This window comes from Leopardus geoffroyi, chromosome B3 (assembly GCF_018350155.1).
Source record: "Leopardus geoffroyi isolate Oge1 chromosome B3, O.geoffroyi_Oge1_pat1.0, whole genome shotgun sequence".
Lineage (NCBI taxonomy): Eukaryota > Metazoa > Chordata > Mammalia > Carnivora > Felidae > Leopardus > Leopardus geoffroyi.
The window spans coordinates 6,586,805-6,612,303 of record NC_059337.1 but is presented as its reverse complement, the minus strand read 5'-3'; the positions used below and the strand labels follow the sequence as shown (position 1 = coordinate 6,612,303).

At 47.6% G+C, this 25,499-nt stretch overlaps 1 protein-coding gene across 1 annotated transcript in view; it reads left to right on the top strand.

Annotated features, from left to right (window-relative positions):
• ABHD2 (abhydrolase domain containing 2, acylglycerol lipase) overlaps nucleotides 1–25,499 on the top strand; it is a 104,674-nt gene that overhangs the window by 37,789 nt on the left and 41,386 nt on the right. Inside the window, 2 exon segments of the mRNA XM_045448685.1 lie at nucleotides 24,493–24,518; nucleotides 24,521–24,667. Of these exon segments, the coding sequence (XP_045304641.1) occupies nucleotides 24,493–24,518; nucleotides 24,521–24,667 (173 nt within the window).

The window sequence follows — 25,499 nt, the reverse complement described above, 5'->3', positions numbered from 1 at the left end:
TTTTTTGAAGTTCGTCAATTAACGTTTAACAACCTGCTCTTTCAGTCTTTTACCGTGGGTACCTCACACTCGCCTCCTCTCATACGCACATAATCCCCTTACTCCTATTTCCACCTTCCCGACAACTCCCCCCAGGCCGCCTCACTTGCTGACTCTTGATGCATTCTCTAACCCTTGCCCTCTGCTGTCCCTGTGGCTCCCACCTGACGACAGGAAGGAAAGCGGTGTCCTTTCCATGCGTGTGTCTCTCCCTCTTCAGGCCAACCCTATTCTGAGAGGCTTAAAGAGAGCAACCGTCTTAAAATGTCCTGAATTCTCTGTGGCCACTGCATTGCACACATTCAGTGCTCCCTGGCGTTTGTAGATAGTTTGGGTAGGAACCCATGTGATGAAGGGTCCGAACGAGCAATTCAGTGGCATGTTAAAGGAGCTTAGGGAAAGGGGTAGACGGTACTGTGGTGGCTTGGATGTTGAGGTTTGTGTGGCCCTGTGAGATGAGTCGATTTGGACGAGTGGCGCCCTGTGAGAGAAGGTAGGGAGGTCAGTGTGAGCGAGAGCCGGCGGGATCGATCATTTAGACACGCTCTTGTGGTGGAAAAGCGACTTCGCTTTCCAGCCGGCGTTTTTTTGCTCCCTTGTCCCACCAGCCTTCCAGCCAGCCTGTGTGGGCCGCCAGGCGACTGAGGCTTTGCCTGTTTGGCACACTTCCTCTTTGTCGCTGGTTTGCCCTGACCCCACGGCCACTCTGCTCTGCCCCCTGCCCCCAGATCCGTGGGTCTTCACCTGGCTGGCCTTGGACCGTCTCTCTTGCGATTCCTAACGAGCTTGGTGCTCTTTGTGCGCCCTTTGGACCTGCCGCTCTCTCTGCCCTTTGCTCGCTGTGCCCTTGATTTTGTTTGCTTATGGGCTCGGGCCCCATCACTGGCCTGGTCCCCACAGCTGCTTCCCGAGCAGCTCCTTGCCAAGTCCCTCTGTCATCATGAGATGCGACAAGAACTGTCTGATTACAGCAGAAAGCCCCGGGCCTTTTGGGGAGAAGAGGTCAGATCACATGGGGCCTCAACTTCCCAGAAAGGAGGAGTTTGGACTTGATCCCATGAGCACTTGTGGGGTCAGGAAAGAATGCGAATCAGTAGGTGTGCTGGAAAATGGAATGTCCTTGGGTGTTGGCAGAAAGGGCTGAATCGCAGATAATATGAAGGGACCTGAGCAGCTGAGAGAAGAATGAAGTCATGGGCAGAAATAGGGAAGTCACGGGAAGCTGCTTCCTCAGGGCAACCTGTGTAGTTTTGGCCACTGTGGGACGTGCAGAGGGACAGGTGGCAGTGTGGCAGCGGGGCCCAGGTGTGAGCTGAAGGCCAGACATGCGGGCTCCAGATCAGCTGCCAGCCGGGGAGAGGGAGGCAGAGAGCAGAGAGAGACTGGGGGCTGGGGGCTGCAGCAGGCGAGGGTGGGAAGAACAGCCGGTGAACGAGCCGGAGATGGGCAGTGAGAAAGGTTCGGAGGAGAACCAGGAGCCTTGAGCGTCATAGAGGCCAGAGAAGGAAGGCATTGAAGGAGAAGGTGGCTTCTAGAAAGCACAAAAAGTCAGGGGGCGCCTGGGTGGCTCAGTCGGTTAAGCGTCCGACTTCAGCTCAGGTCATGATCGCACGGTTCGTGAATTTGAGCCCCGCGTCGGGCTCTGTGCTGGCAGCTGGGAGCCTGGAGCCTGCTTCCGATTCTGTGTCTCCCTCTCTCTCTCTCTCTGCCCCTCCCCCGCTCATTCTCTCCCTCTCTTTCTCTCTCTCTCTCTCTCAAAAATAAATAAACATTAAAAAAAAGAGAGAGGGAGAAGCCAGCTCGTAGACCTGGCTGGGCGACCCCGCCCTGCCGAGCCTCCACTCGCTCACCTGTAAAATGGGGATCATAGTACTTTATAGGCTTGGTATGAGGCTACGGACAGACAGCGTGTGACCTGATCTATAGAATGCCTAGCGTGTGTAAGTCTTCAGTAAGCACAGCTGCTATTATTGGAGCTATTTTTACATTAATAATAGTATGAGCTAGGGCACTGGCAAAATGACAAAGGGCATAAGGTATGAGTTCATACGAGTATATGAGAACTCCGACTGCGTGGGCAAGGGGGTGCAGGCTATGCCTAGGCAATCGTCGCAAGGGGAGATCCTAGCAGTAGGTACCAAATAATATTCAGCCTTGGTAACAATGGAACTTCTAAGAATAAAGCCTTATTGGCTCCTCAGAGGAAAATCTGGCAACATCATCAATACTATGATATGATCAATATGAAATTCAGTTGGACGCAGGACTAGTCAAGAGACGCTAGTGTCGATCCTCGACCTCTGTGTCTTTTTTTTGGTTTGTTTCTGTTTTATTTATTTTGGAGACAGAGACAGAGGGCGAGCGGGGGAGGGGCAGAGAGGGAGGGAGACGCAGACTCCGAAGCAGGCCCCAGGCTCCAAGCCCGACGCGGGGCTCGAACTCGCAGACCGGGAGGTCATGACCTGAGCCCAAGTCGGACGCTTAACCGACTGAGCCACCTGGCACCCTGCATCTTGGTGTCTTAAAACCACAAACACGTATTTCTCACTCATGCTGCTCCTTGACTTTAGCAGGAGGAGGGCTGTACTGATCATATTATCACCGGGACCCCAGCTGATGGAGGTGTCCCCTCAACCTGTGCTTCCACAGGCTCCGCCGAGGCAGGAGAGGGGACGCGACAACCCACACGCTGGCTCTTAATGCCTGCTCCCCTGAAGTGACACTTTGTCATTTCCTTCCCTGTTTCATTGGTTACAGCAAGGCTCAAGGCCACGCTGACCTCAGAAGTGCAGACTTAACCCTGTGTCCAGCACACAGGGGAGGACGATAGCGACCAAAGTCACCACGTCCTGCCAGCTGAACCTCCTCAGCGTGCGCCGTTCCTTTGCTTCTGCCTCCGTCCAGGGTGTCATCGGCCCTTGCTCGCACTGATGCCATTGCCGCATCTCTGTGTTCTGCCCCCAGCTGATTTCTCTCCCAGGCCCCTAAGCCGCCCTGGGAAGCGCACCTCTGATGTGTCACGCCCCTGCTTTAAAGCTGTCTGGAGGACGAGGGCGAGCCTCAGCCTTGCGCCCTTGTCCTTGTGCCCTGTGTTCTAGACGCGTCAGATCGCCCTACATTTCTCTCCTGCCAGCGTCTCACACCTGCCATTCCTTCCCCCTGGGGCCCCTCCGTGCCTTTACACACCCTCCTTATCTGAGAGCGCACAGACACCCCCTCTTGGAGGAGGCCTTCCTGGACACCCTCCTCCACACTCAGCGTGAGCACTTTTCTTCTATGTTTTCTTAATTTTTTTTTTTTTCGTGCTTATTTGTTTGGAGAGGGAGAGAGACAGAGCACGAGCAAGGGAGGGGCAGAGAGAGAGAGGAAGAGAGAGTCTCAAGCGGGCTCCGTGCTGTCAGTGCCGAGCCTGATGCGGGGCTCAAACCCATGAACCGTGACATCATGACCTGAGCTGAGGTGCCCCTGTGGGTGCTTCTGTCCTTTGTTGTCTCATAGCAGCTGACTCTGCCATCACGGAATTACGCTCCTCGGCATTAAAGTTTTTTATTGTCTGCATCCCGTGATAAATTGTGAGATAAGTTACTATTAGCAACAACAAACGTAACAAGTAATAACAAATACTACCGTTCCTTGGGGGCTCCTATCCTTCAACTGCTAAGTTCAGTGATTTCAGTACGCTTTCTTTAGCCTTCAGATTAAACCCACCCCTGTGCTCCAATCTTTAAGCAGTAAACGTAACCCAACAGGTGAACTGACTTGCCCAAAGTCGCTGCGTGTCAGAACGGAGATCGCGCCCTCGTCTCTCTGACCCCATAGTCTTTGTTCTTTTCCCTACACCATATGTCTTCACTGCCCACTACAGTGTCTGGCACATAGTAGGTGCTTCATAAATGTTTACTGACTGAATACGTGAACACACAGATCGTGAATAAAGGAGTAAAAAAGTTGATTCCACTTTATAAATTTAGCCCAAAGAAGTTACTTAAACACAGAGAAAAGCTAGGGCTCCTGTGGGGCTCAGTCAGTTGAGCGTCCGACCTCGTCCCAGGTCATGATCTTGCAGTTCGTGAGTTCGAGCCCCGCGTTGGGCTCTGTGCTGACAGCTTGGAGCCCGGAGCCTGCTTCGGATTCTGTGTCTCCCTCTCTCTCTGCCCCTCCCCTGCTTGTACTCCCTCTCTCTTTCTTTCTCTCTCTCTCTCTCTCTTTCAAAAATAAATATTTAAAAAGTTTCTAAAAATATTTAAAAAAGAAAAAAGAGTGAGAGTGAGGCACCAGGCCATCGAGTCTGCACCTGGAAGGCCCCAGCCATGACCAGGTTCCCCGAGGAGATGGGAGCCTTCCCCCGAGGAAACTGACTGGCCCAAGAGAAAAGTCCCAGAGACACTCATATTTGGGGGTCTTCTAGCAGAGAGGCTGGAGCCCGCAGGTTGACAGGTCTGCCCGTGTTGTCAGATGGCTGTATATCCACTCTTCAGCATGTCCTCTGCAGAAGGAGCCAGACGACCAGGAGTCGCTGGACAGAGGAGGGAAAGCCTTGAACATGAAAGACAGCTTTAGAGCAAGCAGAAGAAAGGAGGTGGAAGAAACATAGCGAAATGAGCCAAAGTAAAGTTAAGAAAACCCATAATGAGCATACTTGGAGAGAGGAGAAGGTATATATCCACGTGGCAAGAGGAGCCTCTAAAATTGGAACATTCTGAGAACAGGAAGTGCTTTTGGAGCACAAAATGAAGAAGGTGAATCAAGGCAGTCAAAGATACAATTGGGGGGCGCCTGGGTGGCGCAGTCGGTTAAGCGTCCGACTTCAGCCAGGTCACGATCTCGCGGTCCGTGAGTTCGAGCCCCGCATCAGGCTCTGTGCTGACCGCTCAGAGCCTGGAGCCTGTTTCGGATTCTGTGTCTCCCTCTCTCTCTGACCCTCCCCTGTTCCTGCTCTGTCTCTCTCTGTCTCAAAAATAAATAAACGTTAAAAAAAAAAAAAATTAAAAAAAAAAAAAAAGAAACCTAAAATCCAAGTAATGGTAGTTCCAGAAAGAGACTAGAGAAAGTGGAGGGGAAGAAGTTACCAGAGAAAGATCCCCTGGCTGTCCCATGAGCGTAGGGCCTGAAACTCCAGATTGAAAGAGCTTCCGAAAATCTAGCCCAGGGAGGGAAAAAGACCCCGTGGAGGCTCTTGGTGGAATTTTGGGACACTGGTAACAAAGCAAGACCTCGGAAGTTGCAGAGGGTAAGGAGAGAGATGGTACTCGAGGATCAGGCATCAGAATGACCCAGATGCCGACAGAAGACCAGAAGCTGGACGACAGTGGAGGGAGGCCTTCAAAATCCCGAGGTAAAAATGGTTTCTAACTTAGAATTCTCTACCAGCCAAACTCAGTCTAGCGTGAGGGCAAAATAAAGGCATTTTCAGACATGGAGAGTTGCTCTCAGAAAAGGTGTTTTTTGGAGCACCTGGGGGGCTCAGTCCGTTAAGCCTCCAACTGCAGCTCAGGTCATGATCTCTTGGTCCGTGAGTACGAGCCCCGCGTCGGGCTCTGTGTTGACAGCTCAGAGCCTGGAGCCTGCTTCAGATTGTGTGTCTCCCTCTCTCTGACCCTCCCCTGCTTGCACGCTCTCTCTCTCTCTCCCTCTCTCTCTCTCTCTCTCTCTCTCAAAAATAAAAATAAACATTAAAAAAAAAGAAAAGGTGTTTTTCTCTTTTCCAAATCACTTTTTCTCAAGAAGCTAGTGGAAGCCAGCCTCTCCCAAAGGAAGGAAGCCAAGGAAGAGTGGCCTTGGGGCCTGGGATGCAGGAGGGAGCTGAGGGGTCCTTGCAGAATGGAGGGAGGGCTCCCCGAACGGTGTCTCCAGGAGAAGGTGAAACCAGTGATTGCCTGATGTCTTTGTGCAGAGACCTAGTGTCCCTCAGAATTTGGAAATAGGCTGGCGGTCGATGCGCTAAGCTACTGAGGAAACGACAAAAGTGATAACCTGGGGAAAATAAGGAACTTCACCAAAAGGATATGTGACTGAGTTGTGACTGATTTACATCATCATATGAACACTGAAAATTAATGTAACCAAAGGTGTTGCTGTACCAAGGCTGAAAGAACGAGGGAGGGGATGGTGCGTGTTTTAGGGGCGGTGTATTAGAGCTGACGGTCTCCACAGCAGGGAATTCGGTAGGCCACCAGGAAACGCGTGCAAAAGCCAGCCCGCCAGGCACGGCATCCAGAAGTACGGAGGCACGTATGGGGTGACAGGGACCCTAAAAGACTTGAAAATAGCGGTCTCTCCGAAGCAGGAATTGGGAGTGGAGAAGGGTGAGGAGTCATCTTGTTGGAATATGGACACGTATGTTGACTGAAATGAAGAAAGTAATCTAGAAAGGAAAAAATGGAATATGGGAAGATATTCCACCAGCACCGCTTGTGGTGGTAGACATTGGGCACAGACGTGCCCCACGCTAGAGACAGCGATAGTGTAACGCAGGGGAGAGAACGTGGCGGTCAGGTCAGACACACACTGGGGTTCAAAGGCAGGGTCTGCTGCTCACCAGCTCTTTGGACACTTGGTTTTCTGGTCTATAAACAAAGGGGATTTCCCAACAGTAAGAGTTGCTGGAGAGGGTAAATCAGATTACGTAACGCACCCATACAAGGTGCTACGTAAATGTTTACTCCCTACATTGTAGCTACTAAACGGGATAGAATTTTGTGCAGCCATCTAGAACTTAATATAATAACTATGGATATGGGGGGAAAAAAGGACAAAATTATATACTTATATATTACTATTTAACGAGGTAAATACTCTAAATTCAAATAAATACAGATATAAAGGAAACAAAAATGAAGTCCTTTTGTAAGGGTTGTGAGGATATGGATGAATTTTAAACTTCTTACTTCTTCTAGCTGTTTCAACTTGATACGACATAAAATCAGAAGGACTCTGAACATACACTCCACCCTTCATGGTTTTGAAAGCCAGGTGTAGTGCATTGCCAATAATAAGCATAAGCAGTGACACCAGCCGCTCGCTGCCTTTGGCATTTGTCCTTCACGGGTAAAGAGAGAGAGAGAGAGACTTTGCTTTGGCAGAACTTTCTAGAACGTGCTTATCTGTATGGTTTTGCGGTGCTCTGTCTTGTCGTGTGGACAAGAATGAAGGGTTGGTGCCTGGGCTGTGGTGCCTCTTCACGAGGGTGGAGTTGCTGACTCTTTGAGGAACTGTTTTCCTGCGTCCTCATGCCCGAGGAGAGGGCAGCCATTTTGGCAGAGCAACCCCACAGCCGTCAACAGTGGCTTCTTTCAGCTTTTTGGAACTGTGTTCCTCTCCTTGAAAGCTCCAGGGCAGCTGTATCATTTCCTTCCTCTCACTTTCAGCTCAGGGCTCACCTTGCTCAAGAAGCAGCGGCTGTTTCCCAGAAGTTCTCCCCACCAGCAGAGCCTGTGACCTTGCTGTCTCTTTCCTCCAGTGTTGTCCTTGCTGTCCTTAGGCTCCCCCATGTATCCGAGTGCATTTATCACGGTTACACGTTCCCAGTTTCTTGATTTTTTGTCACGCAAAACCAGCACTTACACACACATGCACGCTCACACATTGCTTTTCCTTTTGTTGCATGGAGCCGCATACCGTATACTCTGTGCACCTTGCTCCTCTTCGTGAAATATCACCGAGAGGTGTTGCCACAGGAGGGTAGGAATCGCCTCCATCACGCGCGTGGTGTTCCAGAATGGAGACTCCTCTGTTTCATCCCTCTGCTGATGGAGGTCTCATTTGTTTCTAAACTACTTTCACGATGCCATAACACGTCATGTTGCATTGACGGATGCGCACCTGTCCGTGGAGGAAAAACTGGAAATGGAATCGCTGGGTCGGAGGGGAATGTGCATGGAAAACGTTGGCCAGTGCCCTCAGCCCGTCCGCGCCAGCCCCGAGGGAGAGTGTCTCTTCCCCCCATACCTTGCCAACAGAAGGGGGTCTCCTACTTTTTTATACTGGCCCATCTGGTAGGCAAAAAGTATTTTCCTACTGTGATTTTTTATTTGTATTTCCCCTTAGGAAAGAGGCTGTGCGTCTTTTTTACATTTAAGAACAATTTTTCTTTCCCTCTCTATTAACTGCCTATTGGTAGCCACTGCCCATTTTCTGACAGTCGTTGGTCTTTTTCCTGATCACCTCGGAGAGTTGTGTATGTACTGGGGATATTAGCCCTTTGTGATATGCGATGCAGATATTTATTCTCAGTTTGTCATTTGTCTTTTACTTTGCCCACGGTGGTATTTGCCATGCAAAGTTTTAAAAAAAAAAAAAATGTTTGCAGAGTTAAATCTTTTGATTGTTTCTTTCGGCTTCTGGGATTTCTGTTTTTCTTAGAAAGGTCTTCATTGTACGATATATATATTTTTTAATTCCACACTTTTTTCTAGCACACGTATGATGCCATTTTCTACTTTGAAATAAACTTTCTCTGGAATTTATCCTGGCACGAAGTGTGGCTCCAACTTAAATTTTTGTCAATGGCTTCCCTTTACTCAACACTGTTTATTGAACAAGCCATCTTTACCCCATTTACTGAAATGTCACCTTTTTCTCCAACTAAATTTCTCGGATATATTTAGGTATATTTCCAGTCTGTTCCATTCTGTCGATAGTCCTGAATATATATATATACCATTAGCAGATTTATAGCTTTTAAATGTTTTTTATTATAGGCATTGGGGGTGGTGCTAACTCCCCCTCACTTACACTTCTTTTCATAATTTCCTTAGTAATTATAGCTGGTTCAGTTTTCCGTATGAACTTTAGAATGCTTGTTTGATTTCAAATATGAAAAAAAAAAAATTTTTTTTTTTTACTGTGACTCTGTTAAATTTATAGAAAACTGAGGGAGATTTAGCATGCTTGTAGTGCTGTGTTTTTCAATGCAAGTTTTTTTGTTCCACTCTCTAAAGCCCTAAAGCGCATTATAAAATTTTCTTCTTAACCTCCTCATGGTCGTGATCTCCCTGGGAACAGGAACAGAGTAAAGTTTTGAATGTGGGTTAGCAGTAATGACGTATATAGTAACTGACAGAAGCATATTTTTTATTAAATATTTTAAGAACACATCTTTTTCTTTCTTTTTTTTTTTTTTTTTTGCTATTTGTATTTTATTTTTTAGTTTTTCTTTTTTGTGTGTGATTTATTGTCAAGTTAGCTACCATACAGTGTATACGGTGTGCTCTTGGCTTCCGACGTAGATTCCTCTGATTCATCACTTACCTACAACCCCCAGTGCTCATCCCAACAAGTGCCCTCCTCCAGTGCCCATCCCCCGTTTTCCCCGCCCCCCATCCCCTACCACCCTCGGTTGATTCTCTGTATTTAAACATCTCTTATGGTTTGCCTCCCTCTCTGTTTGTAACCTTTTTTTTCCTTTCCCTTCCCTCATGGTCTTCTGTTAAGTTTTTCAACTTCCACATATGAGTGAAAACATACGATGTCTGTCTTTCTCTGACTGACTTATTTCAATTAACATAATACCCTCCAGCTCCATCCACATTGTTGTAAATGGCATGGTTTCATTACTTTTCATTGCCAAGTAGTATTCCATTGTGTATGTATACACCACATCTTCTTTATCCATTCATCTTTCCATAATTTGGCTATTGTTGAGAGTGCTGCTATAACCATTGGGGTACCTGTGTCCCTATGCATCAGCACTCCTGTATCCTTTGGATAAATTCCTAGTAGTACTATTGCTGGGTCGTAGGGTAGTTCTATTTTTAATTTTTTGAGGAACCTCCACACTGTTTTCCAGAGTGGCTGCACCAGTTTGCATTCCCACCAACAGGGCACGAGGGTTCCCCTTTCTCCACATCCTCGCCCACATCTGTTGTTTCCTGAGTTGTTAATTTTAGCTACTCTGACCGGTGTGAGGTGGTATCTCATTGTGGTTTGGATTTGTATTTTCCTGATGATGAGTGATGTTGAGCATCTTTTCACCTGTCTGTTAGCCATCTGGATGTCTTCTTTGGAAAAATGTCTATTCTGTCTTCCGCCCATTTCTTCACTGGGTTATTTGTTTTTCGGGTGTTGAGTTTGGTAAGTTCTTTATAGATTTTAGATTCTAACCATTTATTCGATATGTCATTTGCAAATACCTTCTCCCATTCTGCTGGCTGCCATTTAGTTTTGTTGATTGTTTCCTTTGCTGTGCAAAAGATTTTTATCTTGATGAAGTCCCAATAGTTCATTTTTGCTTTTGTTTCCCTTGCCTCTGGAGACGTGTCAAGTAAGAAGTTGCTGGGGCTGAGGTCAAAGAGGTTGTTGCCTGTTTTCTCTTCTAGGATTTTGATGGTTTCCTGGTTCACATTTGGGTCTTTCATCCATTTTGAATTTACTTTGGTGTTTGAAGAAAGTGGTCCAGGTTTATTCTTCTGCATGTTGCTGTCCATTTCTCCCAGCATCATTTGCCAAAGAGACTGTCTCTTTTAGAATTAGATATTCTTTCCTGCTTTGTCAAAGATTATTTGCCCATACATTTGTGGGTCCAATTCTGGGTTCTCTATTCTATTCCATTGGTCTATGTGTCTGTTTTTGTGCCAATACCATGCTGTCTTGATGATTACAGCTTTGTAGTACAGGCTAAAGTCCGGGATTGTGATGCTTCCCGCTGTGGTTTTCTTTTTCAACATTACTTTGGCTATCTGGGGTCTTTCGTGGTTCCATGCAAATTTAGGATTGTTCTAGCTCTGAGAAGAATGTGGGATTGCATTGAATGTGTAGATGGCTTTGAAGAACCCACCTTTTTCTAACGTTGTGGCTTGCCATTTTGTGAATTATTTTCTGCACGTGAAGGAAAAGCAAGGCATGAGCTTGATGTTGCCATGTCAGCATCTTAATTCTTAGAAGTCGTCTCTTGATTAAGGCATTCCTGGAGAGCATTCCAGGTAGATCATCCAAGACCTTCCCATTTAGGTATTCTAGGTCCCCCATGAGGAATAGTAGCAAATCCAATGTGACTTTTCAGCTCCCGTCTTCCCTCTTGCCCAGACCTGGCACAGATTTTGAGGTGGCCTCGGGCCGAGAAGCAGACCAAAGGCAACCCCGGATCGGGCAAAGAATAGCCGGTTGACATCTGTGTGAGTGACAGGGGAGGGGGGTCAGGGGAGACAGGGACAAAACAGAGGTAGGTGTCCAGTGTGCTGGGCATCAGCACACGCCCTGTTTGGTCAGCACCAGCAGGTTTCCCAAATCCCTAATTTAGCAATAGGGAGGGTGAGGCTGGGAGGAGTGGGCTCTGGGCAAAGGGTAGATGAGCCGAGCGAGTCTACAATACAGTCTCCTACCTGGGTAACTAATATGTGACTGGCTCTCGGCAGGACAGGCTCTTTCATGGGTGACACTTGGCAGGTGGAACCCTGCAGCCTCTTAATAAGCTACAAGCCCCCTGAAAGCAGCGTCAAGACCAGGTCCAGATGCACAGGAAAGAGGGTTGCGCTTTCCTCTGCGTAGGGAGGTGTGTGACCGGTCCGAAAAGCTATTTGCGGAGCAGAAAGATAATGGGATCAGATACGTTTAACGTGTGAATACAATCCTGAGGGTTTCTAACTGGTTTTCTTTGAACTTGAAAATTGAGTTTATTTTTCCTTGAAGCAAAAGAGCGTGGTTTGTTTCTAAGCAGTTTTATCGTGACTCCTTTACCTGTTCTAACATTCGTGTCTTATAGGTCGCACAGGATAGAGGATGGGTCATAGATGTGCCACCTCGGCCTGGTGGCCTCTGTCCCATGTTTAGAAACCAGTCACAGGAACAGAATTTGATTTCTCTCGTTTCCTCAGGCCACTTTTGGTCACTTCGGGCAGAAACAGAATATATCTCTGCATTGGAATTTTCCTGTGCATAATCCTGAAATTCAGGAATAGAACATCTAGCAACGACGGCGAAAATGTAATGTGCGACAGCTGTGACGAAGTTATTTGCCCGGTGGGGGAAAACGCTGTGCGCAAAGCAGATTTCCGATGAGCTTATTAATGGGTGTTTGGGAGGCTGAATCTGCCACTTGCCACTCTGAGATGAAAGTCCCGAAGCAAATGATGAAGTCCTTTCCCTGCCTCCCCAGCAGCACTGGTGTGATGTCGTGCAGGGTCCGCCCCACGGCTGGAGAAGGCTGACGCCCAGTGGGGTGGGCTCACATCGGCCAGGCTGGATGAGGGGAGAGAGGCCACAGGGGGAACCACAGGGGTCCGTAGTAGGAGGAGCAGGAGTCCTGAGTTCAGGGCCTGTGGAGGGGAAGCTCTGGAAGGTCAGGATCCAGGGTAAATGCCTGTAAATGTTCCCCTGACCTCGAAAGGGCCCTATAGCTTCCCTGCTTCCTCACCACACACACACACACACACACACACACACACACACAAACATACCCGTGTGCTCACGTGCACACCTGCACGTATGCGTGTGTGCGTACATGTGCACACACACGCACAATGACCTGGAGCTCAGTTTTCTGACTTCTGGAGCTGCCACAAAGCTTTGCCCCCTGCGTGCACCCCCTCTACCCCCCTCCCACTGATGCTCATCCTAATTAACTTAGCCTCCCTCATTAACAGAGGATAAAAATGCTTCCCCAAATCAGACACCTCTTGCCTTTCCACAGCACCTTCAGCCTCTCTCCTGCGTCTCATTACTTTTGGGGAGACCCTGCCCTCGTCCTAGAAATATTCAAATGTGAATTCAAATGAATCACCCTCCAGATGATTAATCTGCCCAAAAGAACTTCGCTGACATTAAGAAGTCGGCTACAGTTGTGAACCACATGTGAAATCAAAGAAATGGTTTTTTGTTTCACATATGTGAAGAAAACCAAAGTGGAGTTCTAACAAATTCAATTCTCAGTTGGGAGAAACATGATTTAATATAACGTGCGGACAGATGATCAGACAGGAAAAAAAACAGGCACAAAGATGTTTGTTATTTTAATCTGTGTTTGAGGGAGTTGATGTGTCTTGACTGTGCCACAGTAGGAAAAGCTCTGAACTGAAGCCAGACGCTTGTCCTCTCAGCCTGACGTTGCGAAATGAGGCAAGTCAAGGCTCTGTTTTTCTCATCTGTAAAACAGGGGCGATACCGTCACTCAGAGCTGTTGTATGGACTAAATGAGAGACCGTCCAATCCTTGACACAGAGGTCGGATGCTCAGAACGTCCCTGCTCTCTGAGGACTTCACGCTCCCTGTCTTAACTCAGACTGCTATAACAAAATGCCATAAAATTGGTGGCTTAGACGACAGGTATTTATTTTTCACTGTTGTTGGAGGCTGGAAAGTCCAAGATAAGGTGTCAGCAGATCCGGTTCCTGGTGAGAGCCGTCTTCCTGGCTTGTAGATGGCCACCTTCTCTCTGTGGCCTCACTTGGTGAAACGGGAGAGCTGTGGTCTCTCCCCCTCTTCTTATAGGAACACCAGTCTCACCTTGGGGCTCTCCCCTCATGACCTCATCTAAACTCACTCACCTCCCAAAGGCCCCACCTCCACTTACCATCACAGTGGGAGGGGTCAGGGCTTCAACACATGAATGAATGTTGAAGGGACACAGACGTTCGGTCCTTAACACTCCCCATCACGCACTGGGTTAAACTGGTACTTCTCAGCCATGTGACTAAGCTTCCCCATAAGATCACCCCCTTCTGCCTTTCTGACCCCAGTGCCCAGTCCCCTCCATGACGGTAGTTGTCTGTCCTCGTGTGCTTTCACCCCCAGACTGTGAACCCTCCGTGAGCAGATTAGGCTTGCTAATCTCTGAATTTTATTGACTCAATATATATAAGAACCAAAAGAAAACAGAGGCCGAGACAGGCTGTCCTCGAACAGGTTTTTGGTTTGGTCCCAGATGCCAGCTGCTTGCTCCAGGAGGCATCTCTGGTCCCTGTTGTCACTCGCAAATCAGATCTCTTGTTCAGAATAAAGGTCATCTTTCTGCTCCCTGGACAAATATTTTTCTTGAAATGGAAATGTTTTTTTTTTTTACCTGAATGTGTGCTTGGAGCAGAGCGGAGGGCCTCGTGAGATGGGCATTCTCTGGAGATTGAGGAAACGTCCTGAGCCCATGTCTCCTAAACGGCCCCAGCACCTGACTCGCTTTCTGGCTACTGGTTGGCACAAAGCCAGCCAAGGACACTATCAGCCACTTGAAACTGAGGTTTGCAGGACAATGTCACTCCTGAAGTGACACTGAAGTGTCCCTTTGGTTTGGGCTTGCGGAAGGAGAGGGAACCGTGAGGGGCAGAGTATAAAATGGTGGACCCGTGTCTGTAGAGTGAGCGGCCTGCCCAGGGGACAAGGTCGGGGCCTGTGGACTTGGGAGGCTTCCAGTCAAGTGCTGCGTTCACAAATGCTAACGTGTAAAGTTACAAACCCTTGAGAAGAGGGCCACTCATTTTGTCAGATGACCTTTTAAACCTCGACAGTAAGTTCTAGATGCATAGCCAAGGTGGGGTGGCCGTGGGGGCCCCAGGAAATCCTGCAGATAGATTGCCGTGTATTGGGAGCTCCTTCTGCCCAGTACCTTTGAGTTTCGGCGGGGTGTGAATTAAAGAGGAATTCCTTGCTGCTTTTTTTTTTAATGTTACAATATTTAACTATTACCTGATGCTCTTTCTAGCGGAGTTCTATCACGTGTCCACTGAACATACGCAGATTCAACTGTGTGCACCGGGAAAGAGAGAACCACGCACGTGCACACATGCTCGTATGCACACACACACACAGTGTGTGCACACACGCACTGTCGCGCTCCACTCCGTCCGCGCTGGCCACTCGCCACTTCCCCGCTCGGGAAGCAAGTGCAAGTCCCCGCGGGCCCTGTGACTCTGTGCAGGAGGCAGCATCGGCCGTGCTCGTTTGCTTCACGGCACAACCCTAACCTCAAGGCCCCGGTGCTGCCTGCCCTTCGTGCAGCCCCAGCCACCCACTGGCACGGGAAGAGCACCGCCGGGCCCCGCTCGCTGAGGCAGCGTGTTCCTTCCTCAGGCATGTTCGGGGGTATTTGCCTCTGGTGGGAAGTTTCACCCTTTCCCTTGAGGACCAGGCCGTGGGTGAGACGTGACCACACCACACTGCCGTGGAGGAAGGGGTCGCTCCCAAATGGTCCGCCCTGACGATCGTTGTCTTGAACTTGCCAGAGCCCTGGAATTTGGTCTGCGTGTTTGTCCTTTCTCCTGTTTGCTGTCAGCTTCTGGCCTGGAGGCCCTTACGTACTGTTTCTCAATAAGCAGATTTATATCAGGAATAAATACCAGGGCTCGCCGTGTGGTTGAAAAACCCCTGGTTGGCAGTAGCTTTAGAAATGGGCAACACCAGGGGCGCCTGGGTGGCGCAGTCGGTTAGGCGTCCGACTTCAGCCAGGTCATGATCTCGCGGTCCGTGAGTTCGAGCCCCGTGTCAGGCTCTGGGCTGATGGCTCAGAGCCTGGAGCCTGTTTCCGATTCTGTGTCTCCCTCTCTCTCTGCCCCTCCCCCCCTCCCCCGTTCATGCTCTGTCTCTCTCTGTCCCAAAAATAAATAAACGTTGAAAAAAAAAAATTAAAAAAAAAGAAAAAGAAATGGGCAACACCTTGGGGCGCCTGGGTGGCTCAACCAGTTGAGCGTCCAACTTTGGCTCGGGTCGTGATCTCACAGTCCATGAGTTTGAGCCCCACTCCGGGCTCTGTGCTGACAGCTCCGAGCCTGGACCCTGCTTCGGTTTCTGGACCCTCTCTCTCTGCCCCTCCCCTGCTCATGATTTCTCTCTCTCTCTCTCTCTCTCTCTCTCTTTCTCAGAAATAAATAAACATTAAAAAAATTTTTCATAATGGGCAACACCAGAATATGCATATGTTAATTTGATATATTTTTAAAGCTAGAGGCTGGCTGTTGACTATTTAAGATATGCGAAGTCCCATTTACGTTGGTTCTAGATAAGCCCAATATTTTTTTTTGTTTATTTTTGAGAGAGAAAGCGTGCATGCATGAGTGGGGGAGAGGCAGAGAGAGGGAGACAGAGAATCCGAAGCGGGGCTCGAACTCACACACCGTGAGATTGTGACCTGAGCCAAAATCAGATGCTTAACTGGCTGAGCCTGTCAGTGGCCTGCCCACCCACCTCTCCACAGACCCTGAGTGGCCCCAGCATCATGGGTCTTTCCCCCTACCTACTTCTGTATTACCTTCCAGCCGGTATCGTCTCCTTTGTTGGTTCCGAGTCCCTTGCCTTTCTTGGCCCAGGAAGGAGGAACATGCCAGAGTAGAGTGTGAGCTAGGTTCTAGCCACCTGCACTGCCATAGGAGGAGTCAGGAGGGGCAGAACCCAGGGACATTTAAAGTACAAGCATTTTCATCCAAGTGATGCTAACATTAAATCATCCTAGAGAATACTTTCGGAAACAAATTCTACTGACCCAGTGTGATTCCATGATGATTTTTTAACGCAAGACAGTTCAATCTTATCTTCATCAGGTTTGTTTTCCATTTAAATTTTACCACGAAGCTTAGAAGCAGTTTCTTGTCCACATTATGTGTCACTGACTATAGCTTCTGCTGTAGCAGGTTTTCTCATGGCTATTATTCCCACCAAGTCCAATTCTCTAGGTTAAGTTTTGCAAGTCTAAATGCTTTTATAAAAACTGGATTCTTTTGTCAATTTTTAGACAGTCCCATAGTATACCGCACGCAGTTTGGACTGTTGCCAACTTTATTCTGCTTCAAGCCTTTCCACTGACAATAGCCATTGTAGGAATGAATGAGACTGATTGTATGTATTTATTTCTCAACTAATTCATTTTTAAAATCGTGATAAATATTAAACGTAGAGACGGAAGTAGAGACAGAGTGGAAAGAAATGGCCTGCAGTCAAAAGAGTAGGTTTAATATCACTAAGATGCTGTAACAATGAAAAAAAGAAACAACAGTAAAAAACAAGCGTTGGTGACAATGTGGAAAGATTGGAACTATCATATGTTTCTGGTAGGAGTGTAAAATTGTGCAGCTACTATGGAAAATAGTTTGGAGGTTCCACAAAAAGTTAAGCATAGAATTACCATATGACCCATATGTCCCTTCCTTCCTCTCTCCCTCCCTCCCTTCCTCTCTCCCTTCCTCCCTTCCTCTCTCTCCCTCTGCCTCTCTTCTGCTTGTGTGCATGCGCTCTCTCTAAAATAAAAATTTTTAAAGGTTAATTTCATGTTATGTGAATGTTACCTTCAAAAAAAAACAGCGGGGCAATGTGGTGAGTTGCAAAAAGTGTGCTCCTTTAAGACCGGTAAAGATTGACCAGGAGTCATAAAAACTCTCCTTGTCTAGATTTCTCCTTTAAAGAAAACAGCACACACTCATATGTGATAAACTTTGCTTTCAGAAAGATGGGTGTGTGATAAAAAATACCACTCGAGCCAAGTATGTTGCCTGTTTGTGATCCACACTGTGGTATAGGTGAGGCAGATGCTTCAAAGTAAATACATTTGAGAATTATGGGAAATGCTGAGTTGGGACCAAGGTTGGGAACAAAGACAGAAAGAAGAGACTTTGGAAGAACTAGTTGGGAACATGATGGTTTGAAGAGGGTTGTGGGGTATCGAGGGCACTAACGAAGCCACTTGTAGCAAAGACAAGTCGAGCCCAAAACCTTGTTGGGAGCATTTGTCCCTTTCTGGCTGCCCAGCACCATTCTTCCTCTCCAAGGGCATTTTGGGCAAGTCCTTCTCTCCCATTATATGCAGGTAATAAATCAAGATGTGCTGCTCCGCCCTCCAGAATTCCCTTCTTCTGGACACCCCACTCGTGGGGCATTGGCTCCTGGGGTGCTGCTGTATAAAGAGCACATACGTCGAGTAGCCCCAGTTTCTTTCCTGGAAGCTGGTCCTCCAGCCTCTTGTCCGTTTAGTGAGCACCCCAGCATAGTCCCTTCTTAAGTTAGTCGGAGTTGGATTGTGTCATTTTAACCAAAGCATCTTGTCTGAAACAAAAGTAACATTAGAACCAAGGAGTAACTGCTAATGAGCATCTAGGTCACCGGAGGGGACCTGCCGGAAGTAGGGGTCCAGGGCCCAGTCTCGGATGCCGTATGTATGCCCGGCCTCTGCCAGTTTGCTAGAGAGCTGCTGGGGAGAATCAGAGGGCCTGACGGCTAAGTCTGGGTTCAATTGCTATAAAGTAGTTTGATGTACAACCAAGGAACCCACGTCCCCATGGAAAGAATCGATTGGTCACCCGCAGATTGAGGGCAAGGATAAGCATTAGTCAACTTTTTTCCGGCTCTTTTGTAAACAGCCCGGCAACCATCTGTCCTTGCTGATGTGAACTCCGTCTGTCCGAAGGCAGCGTGTGTTTGTCTGGAGGGATGTGGGTGGGAGGGAGATCTAGATTCTCCCTTACGGCCTTTCCCATTGGGCACTAGCCAGGTGTTGCTTACAAATGGATGCAGAAGATAAGGACATGCTGGCCTCTATATTTCGTTGTGGTCTAGCTTCTTTCTTAGTAACAAGCATTTATTAACCACTGGCCACAGCACTTTGGACAAACCACCGTATGTGTTAGTACTGAGATGCAGCTTTCAGGGAGTTAGGAGTGAAACATGCCCAGATGCTAACTCTAAGAATAGCTTTTTTTAAAATGTAGAAATTAAAAAAAAAAAAAAGAGTAGAAATGTATGCAAATTCGTGTAGTAAAAACTGAGCATTGGAACGCGAAGCAAGCTATGAAGTTTTACTGTAGGACGTAAATACTTGAATAATATACGGATACTGCACATTTTTTAATGGGACCAGTAAAAACTGTAAACGTGTCAGTTTTACCCAAGGTAATATAGGAGTTTGGTGTGTTTCCAATTAGAAATTCCAAGTTTGTCATGAAACAGGCTAATCCTGTAATTCATATGGAAAATAAAATGGCAAAAATCTGCCAAGAGAATTTTAAAAAAGACAAGTGAAGGGGGGGCCTGCACTGTTACAGCTCAAAATAGTCCATAAAGCTATATTCATTAAGGCAGAGTCATATTGGCATAAGAATAGACAAATAGGGGCGCCTGGGTGGCTCAGTCGGTTGAGCGTCCGACTTCAGCTCAGATCATGATCTCACACTCCGTGAGTTCGAGCCCCGCATCGGGCTCTGTGCTGGCAGCTCAGAGCCTGGAGCCTGCTTTGGATTCTGTCTCCCTCTCTCTGCCCCTCCCCCGCTCATGCTGTGTCTCTTTCTGTCTCTCAGAAATAAATAAACATTAAAAAAAATTTTTTTAACTGTAGGCATAATAAAAGGAAATATTGGGAAATGTATTTAAAATTGGGTGCTAGAATAGCTCTTTTTAAAACAAAATGCAAAACACAAAGGTTTTAACAGAAAAACCTAACAAATCGGGGCACCTGGCTATCTCAGTCGGAGGAACATGTGACTCTTGATTTCAAGGATATGGGTTTGAGCCCCACGTAAGGTGTAGAGATTACTTTAAACACAAAAATCTGGGGCGCCTGGGTGGCTCAGTCAGTTGAGCGTCCGACTTCGGCTCAGGTCATGATCTCCCAGTTGACGAGTTCGAACCCCGCGTCGGGCTCTGTGCTGACAGCTCGGAGCCTGGAGCCTGCTTGGGATTCTGTGTCTCTTTCTCCCTCTGCCCCTCCCCCGCTCATGCTGTGTCTCTCTCTGTCTCAAAAATAAATAAACATTAAAAAAAATTTTTTTTAAACAAAAATCTTAGGCGCATCGGAGGGGCTTAGTCAGTTAAGCACTGACTCTTGACCTCAGGGTTGTGAGTTCAATCCCTATGTTGAACTTCAGGCTGGGTGTGGAGCCTACGTTAAAAAAAAAAAAAAAAAAAAAAAAGAAACCTAACAAATTTAACCACAAAATATGAAAGTTATGTAAGATAAGTGATAAAATTGAAATATGCTATAAATTGGGAGAAAGCGTTTGCAACATAAAATAGAAAATGACGTGCAGGGGTGACAAGAACAGTACCTATGAATGGATTGGAAAAAGATAAAAATGTAACAGAAAAATGGACAAAGGGTACAATTTACGTAAGAGAGATGTGAATGACTAATAAACATATGGATCAGGAAAATGCAAATTCAGATAAGAAACTGGTTTTCCATAGATTGGATCAGCCTTAAGAAACACAAGTTGAAGGTAAATACCCATTTTTTTGCCCATCAGGGTGGCCCAAATGTCAAAGATTGACAAAGCTAGTTATTGAGGAGGGTGAGGGAGAGAGGCACTTGCGTGCGTTAACGGTTGGAAATGAGAAATTGGTCCATCTGTCTTGGAAGGCGGTACGGTGCTGTTTTAAACGCACGCAGCACTCGGTTCTGTGTCGCATCTTCTAGACGCCCTCAGTGTTGCCTCTACTCACTGGGTATTCGAGCCCTGGCTCCTTTACAACATGGCGCCAGGCTTCCAAGGAGGTGAAAGCAGAAACTGCCAGGCTTCTCCTTGAAGGGCCAGCCCCAGCCCTGCACAGCAGCCGTTCTGCCACGTTCTACCAGCCTAAACTAGTCCTGGGCCAGCCCAGACTCCTGGGGGGGGGGGGGCCCCGATGGGAAGAGTGGCACAAGGGCCTGGGGATAGGTGGGGTCATTGGCAGCTATATTCTCAGATTCACTATCACAAAGGTAGTTAGAGTAAAGCAGATTCCTCCTTGTGCACTTGAGCAGTGTCTCTTAAGTGCTTGCTTATGTGTTTATGTGACTTTCAAAATAGTCTGTTGTTGGGGCGCCTGGGTGGCGCAGTCGGTTAAGCGTCCGACTTCAGCCAGGTCACGATCTCGCGGTCCGGGAGTTCGAGCCCCGCGTCAGGCTCTGGGCTGATGGCTCGGAGCCTGGAGCCTGTTTCCGATTCTGTGTCTCCCTCTCTCTCTGCCCCTCCCCTGTTCATGCTCTGTCTCTCTCTGTCCCAAAAATAAATAAACGTTGAAAAAAAAAAATTTTTTTTTAAATAGTCTGTTGTTTTGGTCCACATTTCCTGCCTGACCGAAACCACGTAACTAGTTATACCCATTCCAGGTGTTCGGTTTTTTGTGGGGTTTTTTGTTTTTTTTTTTGTTTTTTTTTTCATTTTTTCATGTGATCTGTGGATGACTTCTATAAACAGAGGAAAACACACAGCAAAACTTGGCTGTCTAAACGTCCGATTTTGTAAACTCCGGTGTTGTGTTATTGTGAAGTTAATTAAAAACAGTGTTTTATCAGTAGATGCTATGGTGGTAGAATTAAAGATTGTGAAACGTCTACTGTGCACAACTGACCTTACGCTGAAGTGAGAAAGTCCCGAGTGATCCCGAGGCGGTCACTTATTCTCACGCACACGCGTGCACATACGCACGTATACACGCATGCACACCTTCAGGGTTTTCTCCCAGCCTGGTCTGAGAATGCTGCCAGATGGCCTGGGAAGGGGACAGTCACCAAGCACCACCCCTGCTGCGGTCCAACTGCCATAATTATGGTGCATATCATTTTTTAAGTACATCTGTTTCTTCTCAGATTCACTAAGTGGGTCTGTACTCTATTCATTCAGCAGCCCTTCCAAATGCTTAGTGTATGAAGCACCCTGGGGATGGGCACAACGATTTCTAAGCCTGGCTCCCGCAGGTGGTGGGGAGGAATGTGCCAGTAAAGAGCCCTGATATCAGTCGAGCCTCCTGGACGCCAGGACAGAGCTCCGCTCAGGGTGCTTCGCCAGGAGGCACAGAGAAGGGCAGCTCCCCCAGCGACCTGATTGGAAGTGAGGCTTGAAAAACAAATAGTAGGGGCGCCTGGGTGGCTCAGTCGGTTAAGCGTCCGACTTCAGCTCAGGTCATGATCTCACAGTCTGTAAGTTCGAGCCCCGTGTCAGGCTCTGTGCTGACAGCTCAGAACCTGGAGCCTGCTTTGGATGCTGTGTCTTCCTCTCTCTCTGCCCCTCCCCTGCTCATGCTGTGTCTCTCTGTCTCAAAAATAAATTAAAACATTAAAAGAAAATTAAAAAAGAAAAGAAAAACAAATTGTAGCTGGTGAGGAAAGCAGCGGGTGTGCAAGGAGAAAAGGAGCGTATTCCAGGCAGAAGAAACAGCTTGGCATTTGGGATGAAAATAGCTCAGCACAAGCTCTGCCTCTTTGGAGTGGAGCCGGGCCCGTGGCTCGGGTTTATCGGAACTTACACTGAAAGGCGTAAGCAGGCAGGCACGGCGGGCCTCCTAGGCCAAGTTAGGACCCACGCAGTAGACGGGGCTGGCCAGGTTTACATATTTTGTTTTCCCTCCTCCGCTGGCAGGTGGATGCTGGAGTAAGTGGGGACGAGAGTAGAGGCTGGAGGCCACCTCAGAGAGGTAACGTGACCTTGAATCAGGAGCACGGCATCAGGATGACCGCCCGTGTCATCATTGTGTGGGCCATCTGTGAACAGCCAAGAGAAAATTTTATCTTATTCTTTTTGTCATGTGCTGGGATTATACTATATTCTAAACCAGATCAGAAGATAGGTATGTGAAATGTAACCCATTCTTCTGACCCGTTAACCTCGCACAATTCTATTTTAAATTTGTATTATAAACTAAGTTTTTGTTGAACTTTCCTCTGCGAAAAGTGACCAGGAATTTGGTTTCTTGGATCACTCCTCTCCCCCCCATGTATAACTTATTGTTCAAGTTGGTCGTCTTGAAACCCTTTATAAATTGCGTATCTAAATCTCGTGTCATGCTGAGTTGTCCAGTTGACGTTATTTTTATAAGCTTGCTTTTCGTTGCTGTCATAATCCACTCATCTCTTATAAATGCTTCTGTCTGCTTTCCAAATGCCGTAGCCTCTGCACTAAGATTTGCACCTGTGGTGTCATGCTGGCAAATGGCTTCATGTCCTTAGGTCTTAAAATACTCTTTCCTCCCCACCCTCCCAGAGGAAGTACGTGTGGGAACTGGCTTGCGTAGGGTGATAGCGTCACTTCTCTTAAATTTCTGACTTAATGAATTACAAAACAGAAAAGGCAAATCTGGTTTAATTTAAGGAGGGCTTTTAGGATCACCTGGTGTGATAGAAAAGCTGGGCATGAATTGGGAAATAGTTTAAGGCAAACCCTTAGTAAAATGCTCACCACTGGGAGATCATACAGAGATGAAGGATGGACGTTATTACGGTGTTTTATGTTCTGTGATTCTATATAGAACACAAATCCTGGCCAAGCACCATGCCTGGGCTCAAAGCCGTGAAGGAGAAACCAGTGGCAGCTTCGGTAAATGGAACCATCCTTACACTGTGGTTGTGAATCATTTCTTAGTTGTAACCAGGAGCACCTTGCTTTCCTGGTAATTAACTAGTGTGTGATTTTTGCATTTACTCCCAGAGACCAGAGTCACTGCGTGTTTTCACGAAGGACAGTTGTTAGGGTGGCGTCATGACTTAGGCTGATAAGCCTTCATCCTTCATTTAACCCAATACTTACACTGCTCTGCCCTTCCAGCACATTCTCCAGGGCACACAGTGCCCCCGACGACGTGCGCACGAGACACCTATAGGCTCTTAGGAAAGCTTGCAGCCCTTCCCAGTGTAACAGAGAGCAGCAGTTTGGCTGGTGGGGTGACCACCGTAGCTGTGGCCTGTCTTATTAGGGGAAGGCAAAGAAGTGAACATTAGTGAGTGTAGGCAGTGTGCATTCGTGTGCATTAGTCCCTGGGCCCGTTTGGGAATGAGGCTAACCCTGTCAAGTAGCATGTGTTTAAAATGTATTACTTATTTTCTTTTTAACGTGCATTAGAGAAATAACCCATATTGAATTACTTAACACTGTAAATTTGAAATCCTGTCTACGTAAGCATGTCCTGGTGATTCCTAGAGCTAATCTGATGCAGGATGTATTAATAAATGGGCAAAAGAGGTAAATCATGGCAAGGATATAAGGTAAAGAAAGTCTTGGGGGGGTGGTGTGCCTCGGTGCCTCGGTTGAGCGTCTGACTTGAGCTCAGGTCATGATCTCACAGTCCATAAGTCTGTGTCGACAGGCTCAGAGCCTGGAGCCTGCTTCGGATTTTGTGTCTCCCTCTCTCTCTGCCCCTCCCCTGTTCGCACTCTGTCTCTCTCTCTAAAAATAAAAACATTTTTTAAAAATTTTAAAAGAAAGAAAAAAGAAAATCTTGGGGCACCTGGGTGGCTCAGTCAGTTAAGCGGCCGACTTTGGCACAGGTCATGATCTCACGGTTCGTGGGTTCGAGCCCCACGTTGGGCTCTGTGCTGACAGCTCGGAGCCTGCAGTCTGCTTCAGATTCTGTGTCTCCCTTTCTCTCTGTTCCTCTCCTGCTCATGCTCTGTCTCTCTCCGTCTCAAAAATAAATAAAACATTAAAAAAAAAAACTTTTAAAGAAGGTCTCCTGTATCCTTAGTATAGAGAATTTTTCTGGAAAAAAACTTAAATAGGTTGAAAGATCTGCTCAAAAATTTCTCCATGCATTGTTCAAGGAATGTGGGGATAATTGATCTCTCCTCTCCTTCTTTCTTAGATACATCCCACCGTTGATCTGGGGAAAAGTGGACACATCCAAACAGCCTTGTATGGGAAGATGGGAAGGGTGAGGTCGCCACACCCGTATGGGCACCGGAAGTTCATCACCATGTCCGATGGAGCCACTTCGACCTTCGACCTCTTTGAGCCCTTGGCTGAGCACTGTGTCGGAGGTGAGCTAGCGTGGGTCTGTGATTGGGCCATCACACCGGCCAGTGAGGGAGCGCGGTGGAGATCCTTATGCCAGCAAGTCACCGTCACACCTGGGGGCTGCTAGGAAGTCCCCTGAGGTCCATCAGTTCGGAGCGACCGCAGGGATCAGCTCTGTCTCATGCTTGCAACTCACCGCGCAGGGCCCGTCAGAGAACATTGTTGAGTAGTTTGTGAATCCGCTTGCGAAATGCAGAAGCTGGGTGTAAGGGGTCGAGGGAGAACTTGGAGCCCAGGCCCCCCAGGACCACGCCTCTGGTTTGATGACAGCAATAAAAGCTAGACTCTTCTAAGTGCTTTAAATATCCTGGAATCTCGTTTAACCCTGGCAACAAGGTTGGTACCTTGTTATCCTTACTTTATGGATGAGGAAACTGAGGCTCAGAGATGCAGTGCAGGCTGATCTTATTTGTTGGGTACTCGCACGTAACAGGCTCTCAGGTGCCCTCCGCTTAGCTTTCCACGGACAAAAGCCACATTGAGGTCCATTTACGCAAGGGTGTGGGATACCCGCCTGTCAGAAGCCACTCCGACTGCCACTGCTGCTAGAATTTGGCATCGCTCGGTCCAGCCCCCCGAGTAGGGACCCATCGGAAAGGGTCCACGGTGAGGACTCATGTTAGCATAGTGGCTTCCTTTGACGGCTGCTCCTCCCGGGAGAGAGTTCTTTTGAGTTCTGAAGTACACGAGGCACCTAGTGTTTTCTAGGAGCTCGGTGACTGTTTGTGAGTAAATTGCAGTAAACGTGTTAAAGCGCTCAGTTATTCGTAGTAACCGGAACCATTGACTAGCCAG